Consider the following 12,343-nt stretch of genomic DNA (forward strand, 5'->3'; position numbering starts at 1 on the left):
AGGTGTTGGGATGAGGTCCAGAGAAAAGTGAATCCAGGGGACCCTTGGTGGGACTTGGGGTTTGACCGAGGACTGGGGTCCCCAGCATGGCCTCTCTGCGGTCCCTTCTCTCGTTTTCTGTTCCATATTACCTAGGGCCATGCCTGTTTCAGCTCGCAACTTGTCGCGTCCGCCTCGACCAGCAAGGAAGACGCAACACCAGGCTCTTCTCCAAACAGTTTATTTAGGAACCTTGAACAATCTTCTGACCCCGGGGAAAGCCATCTTCTGACTCCCGGGAAAGCCAGCCCACGCCCTTTATAGCCACTGGGCAACCAACCCCGTAGTGCCACGTGGACAATGCCGATAGGGTCAGACATACGCAAGCAAGCCAGATTCCACGCCCAAGCCAAATAAGGAGTTGTTTATCCCAGAGAACACCTGCCATCGGGAAGGCGGAAGCCGGACGCCGGCTACACCCTCCACCCGCCTTCATAGGGCTGTGTGGATTATGATGCCTATCTGCTGATGAACTTCCCGAGGCATCCAAATTAAAAAAATTTAAGGTGAATAATGCCAGAGAGAGTCTTTCTCTTGGGGTTTGGTCACGGCCTATTCCCCCTTTTTGTTTTTGAAGAATTTCTTTGAGGGACCGATGCGCACGCTCCACAATGCCTTGGCCTTAACTACTTGGCGCGCATCCACACGGGAAAGAGAAAATTTAGCCTGCAACGATCCCAATAAGCCATTCACGATCCCAATAAGACCTCTTATGGTGGTGGAGGATCTTCCTATCAATAAACCCACCGTGCCCGGCTTCAAAGGGCCTTTAAAATCAGACTCCACTAATTGTACTCCCATCTGCGGAGTCAGTAATTTTAAACCGCACCGTTTTCGCTGTTAGCTCAGGTTTTTCTGTGTTGCGTTGATTTTCCACAGATCTCAGCTGCAAATGCCTTGTTGTGCTGGCTCTGGCATCCATCATTCTTAGCTTCTTAGTGGCTTCTGAAACTTTTGAAACCATTCAGACTGCCTACTTTGCAGTCTACTGGGACACTAACCTTCTGTGTCTCAGGTTCTTTCACCACATACATTAAGCTTAGATTCACAATCAACATTTACACCTTTTCACAAACTCACATATAACATGTGCTTAAGCCTAAACTCACACTCAACATTTACACATTTTTACAAACTCACATATAACATTTTAACATCTACTTATTTATACTGTTTAATGAAACTATAGAAGTTACCTTTTCCTTGAGGGCAGCTACGTTTGAGATGGCCCATTTTTCCACACCGAAAACATGCCCCAGTGTTCCCTCCTTTCTTGTTACTAAGTTGCATAACTGCAGCCGCAAGGCCTGCGTTAGTTAGAGGTCCCCCTAATTCTCTGCAACACTTTCATCCATACTTCTAGACCTTTGTTCTTATAAGGGGTGATCGCAGCCTTGCATTCTTTGGTACATTGTTCATAAACTAGCTGCTTTATAAGCGGCATCGCGGCATCTGGGTCCCCAAAGATTCTGCCTGCAGCCTCGACCATGCGGGCCACAAAATCTGAAAAAGGTTCCATAGGTCCCTGAAGGATCTTCGTAAGGTTGCCGCTCACTTCCCCTTTATTAGGTAGGGACTTCCATGCCCTTGTTGCTAGTTGATTTATCTGGTCATAAACCTGCTGTGGATATCCATTTTGTTGATTGGCAAACTGGCCTTGTCCCAGCAGCATGTCTACATCCCAAGCTGCTTGACCTCCACCTGCAGCCCTGTTAATCGCAGCTTGTTCACTGGCAAATTCTATCAAAAATGCCTTCCAGTCTAAATACTGCCCTGCGCTGAGACATGCTCGAGCAAGATTCATCCAATCGGATGGAGTCATGCAAAATCTGTGCAGAGCCTCCACTTGAGCAACAGTATATGAGGCTGTGATGCCATAAGTCCGGACAGATTCCGCTAGAGACTTGATGACCTTAAAATCCAAAGGTTCATGGTATCTCTGTTGAGTCTGGGCATTGAGAAACATTGGGCAAGCTAGCTGCATTTCAGTTCTAACCTGTCTCCAAACCTCCGGTTAAAAGAATTCCCCATAGAGACAACTCTAGACATGGAGGCAGATTCCAGATATGGTGGAGGAGCTGAGGGAGTGGCTCCACACTCAGACTCACATCCTTTAATTCTTTCTCTTTCTCCTTTATTTCTACCCCTTTTCTTTCTTATTCTCATGCTCTGCAAGGTTTCACATAATGACTCTGCATCATCAGAATCAGGGGAAGAGATAGGGGACTCGGAACACTCTAGGTCCGAAAGGTCAGGATATAACCTTGTTTTTTCTTCCTCCTTTTTTGTTTTACTTCTGGTAGACGCTGCTTTAGCAGACATGGCCTTTTCTGATCTTTCCTCCTGCAACATTACTAAGGCTGCCTGCCCATTCTCTACCGCATGGCTGCAGCGCTGGTCTTCGAGACACCCTCTCACTAATTTCCAAACTGGTCTAACCCCATGTTTAAGCGTCCCTTGTTCTGCAGCGAAGTCTAGATCACGGCCCAACTTTTCCCAGGAAACTACCGTGAGGCTTCCGGAAACTGCAAACCAGGGTGCCACAACATCACATTCCTCTAGAAATCTTTCTAAAGTACTCTTCTTAATCTCTAATTTCTTTGAAAGGAGCAGCTCGTTAAGAGCCAGAAAAATTGGGTGCGAAGAAGTTGCGCCCATGATACTAGCAGCACTTTTGCCTTCACCTGCTTTCACTTTCTTTAATTTCCCCGTCCGCTTTTGTCACGGCTCTACTTTTTAATTTTCCCATCCGCTTTTGTCGTGGCTCTACTCTTTAATTTTCCCGTCCGCTTTTGTCGCGGCTCTACGTTTTAATTTTCCCATCTGCTTTTGTCGCGGCTCTACTTAATTTTCCCACTTTTGTCGCGGACCCCCACCTTACCTGGGGACTTACCAGTGCACTGCCCTGACTGCGAAGAGTTCTGAGCCTTAAAGGTTCCCCGTACGGGCCACCACTTGTCGCGTCCGCCTCGACCAGCAAGGAAGACGCAACACCGGGCTCTTCTCCAAGCAGTTTATTTAGGAACCTTGAACAATCTTCTGACCCCGGGGAAAGCCATCTTCTGACTCCCGGGAAAGCCAGCCCACGCCCTTTATAGCCACTGGGCAACCAACCCCGTAGTGCCACGTGGACAATGCCGATAGGGTCAGACATACGCAAGCAAGCCAGATTCCACGCCCAAGCCATATAAGGAGTTGTTTATCCCAGAGAACGCCTGCCATCGGGAAGGCAGAAGCCATCTTTGAGGCGCGGCCGTGCACGGCTCTCTACACCAACTGCTGTCCCAACACTCCTCTCCACACCCCTCCATTCTGGGAGCTTGGAGCCTGATAGCTCTTTCCAGCCCCCACACAAAGCCCCTTTGTTTGGGGTGTCCTCCCAGACTATACAGCAGAGCTGGGCTACCACGTCCCTTTCTATCTGCTGTGGTGATGGACGCTTGGGATTGGGAATGGGGTGATTAGGATGTAAGTGGGTATCACTGATGTCACTTTCTTTCCTCATGAGACCCAGGCCACGTGTTGAGTTTCTGTGGCTGGAGCTCTCAGGTGGGCAGGGCCTTCATGCCATTGAAGAACGAGAAGCCCAGGAGGTGGTCATCTAAACTAGCCGTTCTCAACCTATGGGTCACAAGCCTTCAGGGGTTAAATGGCTTTCACAGGGGCCGCCTAAGACCATCGGAAATATCCGATATTTACGTTACAATTCATGTAATTATTGTAGCAAAATTACAATGGAATTTAGCAATGGAAATAATTCTATTGTTGGGGATCCCCATGACACAAGGAACTGTGTTAAAGGGTTGCAGCATCTGGAAGGCGGTTGAGAACCACTGTTCTAGCCACACTCAGCCAACATCTTCCCTCCGAGATGTCCCTAACTGAAAAGCGTCTCCACAGCAGCGCCCCCTGGCTGCAGTTCCGCTCCTACCACAGAGGGAAGAATAGATGGCATTCAGCTCCCAAGTGGTGTATCGCTCGTGTGTGTGTGTGTGTGTGTGTGTGTGTGTGTGTGTGTGTGTGTGTATTATTTATATATATATATATATATAAAATCTTTTTTTTTTCTGGAAGAGTTAAGACAGGGTTTTTCATATAGCCAGGAGAGCCTCAAACTTGTTATATAGCCAAGGATAACTTTGAACTCCTGATCTTCCAGCCTCCACCCCGCCAAGTGCTGGGATTACAGGTGTGAGCCATGCAGAGCTGGGCATTAAACCTAGTGCTCCCTCCCTGTGTGCTCAGCAAGCAAGCTACCAACGGATCCACATCTCTGGCCCCTTTATTTTGAGGCAATGTCTCATGTCATCCAGGCTGGCCTCAAACTCAACTGCCCAGCTGAGGATGAACTCCTGATCCTCTTGACGCCATCCCCAAAGCCACCATGCCTGAATTCAAAGGGTATGCTCAAAATCGCACTCGGGCTGGCGGTGAAGTTCCGTGGTGGGACACTTGCCTGGCATACATAAGGCCCCGGGTTCCATCCCCAGGGTCATAAACAGTTCAGCCAACACAAACAATAATCAAGCGGTACTGGTCACGGCGTGGTCTGGTTTCTCATTTTCTCAGCCGTTTTGTGGGACGGTCTGAAGAAATCCTTATTGCTTGAAAGGTCAAGCTCCTTCCCATGAGATGACTCCTCTTACTCATGGGGTGATCTGTCTTCAAGGCTCTGCTGTTCCTAGAATGGAAGGTGACTACAAGCTTTGGGCTGTGACTGGAGAACCTTGGATGGCCTCCTCCTCTTTCTACCTCCTCCTCCTCCTCTTCTGAGTTTGAAAGGAGACATACAAGCCGAGCAAGACGCCTGCATTATCTTCGGACCTTCAGCCTTGAAGGTGGATGAGCTGGGCTAGGGATCACCGGTTCTTAGATACTCTGGAAATAACATGCCGATGTGCAGAGGCAAGGGAGAGCGTGGCGCAGTGTGTGAAGGGCTCCAAAGCCCTCTGGCACCTGACATCGTCTTCACGTGTTTCCGGAGGCATCCATGCGATACAGTGATTCTTTAGTGTTCGCATACCAGTGGATAGGCTGACTCCTGCCTGTGATCCCAACGACTGGGAGACTGTATCAGTTACTGTTCTTATTGCTGGGTCTACAAACATCACAGAAGCATCTTAGGGAAGGGTATAGTTCATCATGGTGGGGATCAGCCGGGCAGCTGGTCACATTGCCATCTGCAGCCAGGAAACAGAATGAGATGGTTTACTTCTTTTATTCAGTCTGAGACCCTAGCCTCTAGGATGGAGCCACACACATTAATAGTAAGTCTTTCTTCTTCGGTTAAACCTGTCTAGAACCTCACAGACACACCCAGTGGTATTTTTTTTAATTATACATTGTGTGCGTCCAGATGTCCAGATCCACCACACAGGGACGTCAGAGCGGTTGGTTCCCAACTTCCACCACATGACATGGTCCTGGGGACTGAACCCAGGCAGTCAGGCTTGGTGACACTACCTTTACTCAACTGGGCTGTCTTGCTGGCCCGACCTAGAGATTTGCTTCCACGATGATTTTGACAAGATGAACCATCACGGAGGCTGGAGAAATGGCTCAGCAGTTAAGAGCCTTACTGCTCTTTCAGGGTAATAGGTTTTCTGTGCCCCGATAATGGGTTTCTCTGCCAACACAGTAAGCCAGATCAAACTGAGCTGAAAGAGTTAAAGAACAGGTTTATCTGAGCAAAACAAGTCCCTGGTGAGCCCCCGGCCCCAAATATCAAGGGCAGAGAAGTCACACGGCCAAGGTTAAGCAGGGAGCTTGTATACCCTGAAGGAGAGGGGTGATGATGTGTCTTCCACAAGCTGGGTTTGTGCCCAAGTATAGTCAAAAACTGAACGCTATAGGTTGGATCTTTGACTACCGGCAACTTTAGGAGAGGAGATGCCACAGCCACCAAGAATTCGGAACTGGGCTTTTTGGTGCCTTTTTTTGTTGTTGTTGAAGATTCTCTGAGAGGGTGGGGTTTGGAGAGAGAGGAATGGGGCTTTCCGGATCGAGCAGGAGTGTGTGTGTGGGGGGTGGGGGGGTGTTTCCAGCCGAACACAGGGGACTAGAGTTAGGTTCCCAGAACCCACTTTGGATGGTTCACAGCCACCTGTAATCTGTAACTCCAGCTCCAAGGGACCCAACCCTCTTCTGGTCTCCAAAGGCACCTGCATACACGTGCCACACAGACAGGCAAACAGAAATCTTTAAAAATAGGAAAAACGGAAGACACTAACTGCCACCAGAGATCGCCGAGAAAATGGGAGAGGCGCCAGGCTTTCATCATGCTTTTAGTTACCCGTGTGCTCAAGAGAGGATCCACTGGCACCCCAACCCCCCGCCCCCCCACACACACCTTGACACACCTTCCTGCTCCCCTGGTCCTCATCCAGCACACTCCACAAGGACCCAGCTGGGGGTCCTGCAGCAGCAGCCCACACAGGTGACTTTACGCACACAGCTCCGACTCCAGCACCTTCCCGGTGCTGGAACAAGGCGCCAAATCGTGGCCGGGTGAAAGCGGCGTAGGGCACTCCGAGACTGACGCGTGCGCACAGCTCGCGGTCTCCGCCGGCCTTGCCCGCGTGCGCCCGCGGAAGGTCATCCGGTCCACCAGGGGGCGCGCAGCCAGCCGCTTACCCTGATGAGCAACCGCGTCTGCGTGACCCGGAAGTGGTCGCGCTCCGGGGCTCTGGGGGGTGACGGCGGCTGCGGGTTGGCGTCTAGGAGGCAGAGCGCGTCGCTAGGATGAACGCTCCTCCGGCCTTCGAGTCGTTCTTGCTCTTCGAGGGCGAGAAGAAGTAAGTGGAGGCCGACCGGGGGAGCCGAAGCCGAAGCGGGCTTGGCTTTGAGCATCTGCTCCGTCCGTGCGCGTCTGCCGAATTTCCGGCGACGGTGCGAGGCATGGGCGAGTGCACCCGTTTTGCAGTGGGAAACTGAGGCTCGGGGACATTGAGTCCCTTGCTCCAGACACTTCGGGAGTGGTTGGGACTGTATTCGAACCCAGAGTGCCAGGCTCCAAAGCCCTTTCCCTCTGGGCATTCTTTTCCCTGGTCTGCAAGACCGTCATTCAGGCTACTCAGCGATGGCTTTAGAGATCACATCCCACTGCGTAGGTGGCGAACGCCTGTGATACCAGCACTTGGCGACTGAGGCAGGGGGATCATGATGTGCAGCGGTGAAGGGACGGAGACACAGCTTCCTCCTCACACTCCTCAGCAGACTGAGGATTTCCCCTAGATTTTTAGGGATCCGGGCCAAACTCAGGTTCGTGACTTCCACGCTAAAAAGAATTTCAGGACGCTACGGTTTAATGAAGCAGAGTTGGTGATTTTTATTAAACATATATTTATATATATATTTTTTGAGACAGGGTTTCTCTGTGTTACCCTGTCCTGGAACTCTCTCTGTAGACCAGGCTGGCCTTGAACTCACAGAGATCTACCTGCCTCTGCCTCCCAAGTGCTGGAGTTGAAGGCGTGAGCTACTGTGCCCGGCTGCATGTAATTGTCCTAATGGTAGCCGGGCACACCCTTTTGATGACTCAGAAGTTCTATCTCAAAAGGTGGCTAAGAACCCTTCTTTCCTGAGTGCTCCCCTTTATATTTTATGTGCATTAGTGGTTTGCCTGCCTGTAAGTCTGTGTGAGGGTGTCAGGTCCCCTGGAACTGGAGTTACAGACAGTTGTGAGCTGCCATGTGGGTGCTGAGAATTGAACCTGGGTCCTTTTGGAAGAACAGTGCTCTTAACCACTGAGCAATCTCTCCAGCCCTGGGTGCCCGCCCCCCTTCTTGGAAGTCATCTTGGGCTAAAGTGAGTCCCTATGTAAAAAAAAATAAATAAATAAAAAATAAAAAATGCATAGAGGTACACCACAGTGGTAGATTACTTACCTAGCATGCACAGGGCTCATTTCATCCCCAAACCAGTCAGCCAGGCAATTAATAATGAAGCTCTTCAAGGAGAGTCTCTGAGTTTGTGCAGTGCACAGTGTATGCTGCAGTCCTGTAACTGACACCTCCCACTCCTGAGAGATTTCTATGCAGGGTGTTGTGTTCGACCTTTACTAGCTACTTCAGCCTCCCTTGAGGGCATATTCTCAACTGAAGGCCCTGTTGGTCCCCATCAGCAAGAGCATCTGGCCGTGTCTGGAAATATTTCTGGTCGTCCCAACGGGGTTGCTATTGGCATCTGGTGGGTAGAGGCCAAGGATGCTGTTAAGGACCTTGGTGTACTAGACAGCCTCTCAGAAAAGAACAGTTAGGTCTAAAATGTCCGTGTATCCAGCTGGCAAGATGGCTCAGGTACAGGCACCCACAGACTAGCCTAATGACTTGAGTTCAGTCCCCAGGACCAGTATGGTAGAAAGAACTGACAGTTTGCAGGATGTCGTCCACTGATTAGACACAGGTGTGGACAAAGGCAATACATGTTTGTGTATTATGTCTGAGAAACTCTGCTTTAGAAAAAAAAGCAATTCTCAGCTAGGTGGTGGTGCCACAAGCCTTTTAATCCCAGCACTCAGGAGGCAGAGGCAGATGGATCTCTGGGTTCGGGGCCAGCCTGGTCTGCAGAGCTAGTTCCAGTAGGAACTTTATACAGGGTAATCCTGTCTTGAAAAAAACAGGGAAAGAAAAAAGGAGCAATCCTGTGTGGAGGGTGGGGGTGGGGTCGGGTCCCTGGTGTATAGATGATGTATAGATAAGGGGCCATCATGGGGTAGAGAAGGTTCCTTTTTTTTTTTTTTTTTTTTGTCATGCTGAGGATTGAACCCAGGGTCTGGCCCATGCTGTGTTACTCTCTATCACTAAGCTACACTCCAGCTTTTTTGTTTTGTTTTGTTTTTCAAAACTGGGTTTCTCTCTGTTGCCCTGGCTGTCCTAAAACTTGCTCTGTAGTCCAGGCTAGCTTCAAAATCACAGATATCCTCCTGCCTCTGTCTCCAGAGTGCTGGGATTAAAGGTGTGCGCCACCATTGCCTGGCACTGCAATTGCCGGGCTCACTCCAGCTTTCCCCACGCCCTCACTTTCTTTAAATTTCTGGAGAGGCTGGGGAGATGGCTCCGTGTGTAATAGCTCAAAGCATTTGCTGAGGACTTGCGGGTGGATCTCCAGGACCCGTCTCAGAGCTGTGCTGAGTGTCTACATGTGCCAGCATGGTGTGCCCAGGGGCAAACGAGACCCTGCCTTAAGCAAGAGGATGACAGCGAGGCTTTTCTCAGGCCTCTGTCCCCAGTCCCTGGGATGACTGGTCTGAGCTATCAGGCCAGCCTAGCTTGCTTGTTTGGTTTGCACGGGGAAAGGTAGGGATGAAACCCAGAGCCTTACACATTCCAGGTAAATGGTGGATGACTGAGGCATGCCAGCGCTCTCCCGGGGTCCCTTAGGGGTGAGGAAACTGATTGAAAAGGCTTCCAAGGGCTAGGCCTGTAGCTCAGTGGTAGAGGGCTTGCTTAGCCTGCTTGAAGCCCTAGGTTCAATTCCTAGTACTGCAGGGGATAGCTGGACTTGCAGAATGATGGACTTGGGTCTGCCTTATATTGTTAGGGGGGTGGAGGCTAGGGATCTGGTTCTTTTTGTTTTTTTGAGGCAGGGTTTCTCTGTGTAGACCAGGCTGTCCTGGAACTAGAGATCTGTTTGCCTCTGCTCCCTGAGTGCTGGGATTAAAGGCGTGTGCTGCCACTCAGCTGTTTTTGTCTTCTAGGAATTTAGTCAAGAGCTAGTTGAAGGCAACGAATGCATGTGGGAAGAGTCAGGTGGTTTCTGGGGTGGTGGGAACAGCTGAACTGCAGTTTCAAGGATGTCAAACCCCAGGGGACATTGACTGGAGGATCAGCGCCAGCATCACAAAGGCTGGCTGTGGGCTTGGGAAAGCAGTCACCCTCAGTGTTTGCCTGTCTCTTTCTAGAATCACCATTAACAAGGACACTAAGGTGCCTAATGCTTGCTTGTTCACCATCAACAAAGAAGACCACACTCTGGGGAACATCATTAAATCGTAAGTCCCAGGCCAGAGGCCCTGGGGGCGGGGCTATAACTGGGCTCTGTTGGCTGAGTACACGGCATGGGACAGTGCCTTCTGGCTCTCCTCAGCTTGTGCTGACACATCAAATCAGGTACTTCTCCCAACCTGGCGCTGACAGGTCTGTTGACATGCGGCGGGCTTCTGCTTTTTGACAGTCTTGTGTAGTGTAGGCTGGCCTCAGACTGACTCATAAGAGAGGATGACCCGGTCAGGGACTCCTGATCCTCGTTTATACCTTCCAGTTGCTGGGATCCTGGCCAAGTAAGACCCATCAGCTTCATGCCGGCTTATTCATGTAGGATAAGACTTGGCAGGGAGCCCCAGCAGTCACCTCTTGGTCTTTTGGCTAAGATCAAGTTCAGGGCACTCCAGCAAAGCAGGTTTTCATTTTAATGGGCATCAAGAGGCCAAGGGGTGATGGGTATTGTGGCACACACCTGTACACCTATAATTCCAGCACTCGGAAGGCAGAGCTCTTGTGAGGGTCTACAGAGTGAGTTCCAGGACAGACAGGACTATACAGAGAAACCTTGTCTCAAAACACAAAATAAATGTATATAGAGTATAGTGTCTTAAGTAGGCCAGAAGAGGTTGTCCTGGAGCTGGAGTTATAGGCAGTTGTGAGCCACCCAGCAGGGGTCCTGGGAACCAAACTCAAGATTCTTTACAAGAGCAACATGTGCTCCACCATTGTGCTGTTGTATGGGTGGTGTTTTTTCCCCTGCATATACATCTGTATACCATATGGTGCCCTTGCATGCCATAAGAGGGTGTTGGATCCCCCGGGAGTTAGTTGAAAGCCAACCTTGGGGGTGCTGGGCATTGAGCCAGGGTCCTCTGGAAGAGCAGCCAATGCTCTAACCCCATCCTACAACTCTTCAGATATGTATGGTAGGGGCCAGTTAGAGCCCATGACCTTGGTTCTCCATTTCCCTCAGCTTTGTGGAAAAGGACCATGTATATGGACAGCTGCCTGAGGACTCTCAGAGCCTGGCCCTTCTCTTCCCTGCTTGCTCTACCTAGGAGCAGGGCTTTGTATTGTGGCCGCTTCAATGCTGGCCATGTTTTGGCCTAGGTGTGGTTCTCAGCTTCCATGATGAGGGTCCTTGGTCTTGTAGATAACAGGGCTCCCTTTCACTTGATTTCCCCTCCCCCAGTGCTGGGAGGGACCCTCATGCATGACAGGCAAGTACTCTACCACTGAACCACACCCCTAGCTAGCCCGTTGTATTTTTTTAAGATCGTCTCACTAAGTTGGCCAGGCTGGTCTTGGCAGGTCTTGAACTTACAGTCCTGAGCAGCTGGGCTGGCAGGCCTATACCCCCATACTCACTCATCCACAGTTGGGGGCAGGGAGCTGCTTTGGTTAGAAAGCCTGCCAGGGTTGCCTCAAAGTGTCCCTATGTTTCTCAGGCAGCTGCTGAAGGACCCACAGGTGCTGTTTGCCGGCTACAAAGTCCCTCACCCCTTGGAGCACAAGATCATCATTCGTGTGCAGACCACCCCCGACTACAGTCCCCAGGAGGCCTTCACCAACGCCATCACAGACCTCATCAGTGAGCTCTCCCTTCTGGAGGAACGATTCCGGGTGAGGAGCTGGGCAGGGGCCTGTGAGTTGTGATGCGTGATTCAACAGTAAAGCTGTCCCCCCTCACCCCCACTAGAATCCCCCAATGAGGGGCTGGGGTGTGACTTAGTGGCACAATCAAGGCCTGGGGTGTCATCCCCAAAATCTCTTTCCCCTTCGCCACCTACACTGGCTACTCTGGTTCATAAGGCCTCTGAGACTGCTGTTCATCAGAGGGGAGGAGTCACGGGTCCTTGTCAGGGCTCCTCAGTGTAAGGTCAGCCACACGTTCTGAGGCTCTCAGCCTGCCGGGCATATCCCATTTGGCTCCCTGCCTAGCCCTCAGCAGCAGGCGTGTGTCTCAGGGCAGGTAGGGGGACGGACCTGCTGAGGCACTCTGGAACCTTCTCTGCCTCACGCTGTATGCTCTGGAGGACTGCGGGGCCAGGTTCCTGGCGCCACACAACAGGGACACTGGGGACATTCCAGTGAAGTCACTGCCTTTGTCCTTCCTCTTCAGGTGGCCATCAAGGACAAGCAGGAAGGAATCGAGTAGCGGCTAAAAGGAGTATTGCTTGATGGCTGTAAGGCTGGTGCATACATCCTCAGGGCCCTCTCCGTAACCCATAACGACAGCCACACTCAGCTCTCTGTGGCTGCCTGTGGCCCTCTTCTGTACATAGACTGGTATTTTCCTAATAAAGTATAGCAGGAAAAGA

At 50.9% G+C, this 12,343-nt stretch overlaps 1 protein-coding gene and 1 long non-coding RNA gene across 3 annotated transcripts; one reads left to right on the forward strand and one right to left on the reverse strand.

Annotated features, from left to right (window-relative positions):
* Positions 1-204: 204 nt before the first annotated feature.
* LOC128120260 (uncharacterized) lies at positions 205-6,611 on the reverse strand. 2 transcript variants are annotated; one of them, XR_008221814.1, is made up of 2 exons: positions 6,399-6,611; positions 205-5,696 (listed from the first exon to the last, which is right to left on the reverse strand). It is a non-coding gene; the product is annotated as an uncharacterized LOC128120260 (long non-coding RNA). The 2 variants fall into 2 exon arrangements; XR_008221813.1 differs by having other exon boundaries at positions 6,389-6,611.
* Positions 6,612-6,699: 88 nt separating this feature from the next.
* Positions 6,700-12,343, forward strand: Polr2j (RNA polymerase II subunit J). Its single transcript, XM_052754020.1, has 4 exons — positions 6,700-6,833; positions 9,941-10,030; positions 11,471-11,645; positions 12,145-12,343. The coding sequence occupies exons 1-4, from the start codon at positions 6,781-6,783 to the stop codon at positions 12,178-12,180; spliced, it is 354 nt and encodes a 117-aa protein (XP_052609980.1). The 5' UTR covers positions 6,700-6,780; the 3' UTR covers positions 12,181-12,343.

Source organism: Peromyscus californicus, unplaced genomic scaffold (genome assembly GCF_007827085.1).
Source record: "Peromyscus californicus insignis strain IS unplaced genomic scaffold, ASM782708v3 Scaffold_2__1_contigs__length_46816999, whole genome shotgun sequence".
Taxonomy (NCBI): Eukaryota; Metazoa; Chordata; class Mammalia; order Rodentia; family Cricetidae; genus Peromyscus; species Peromyscus californicus.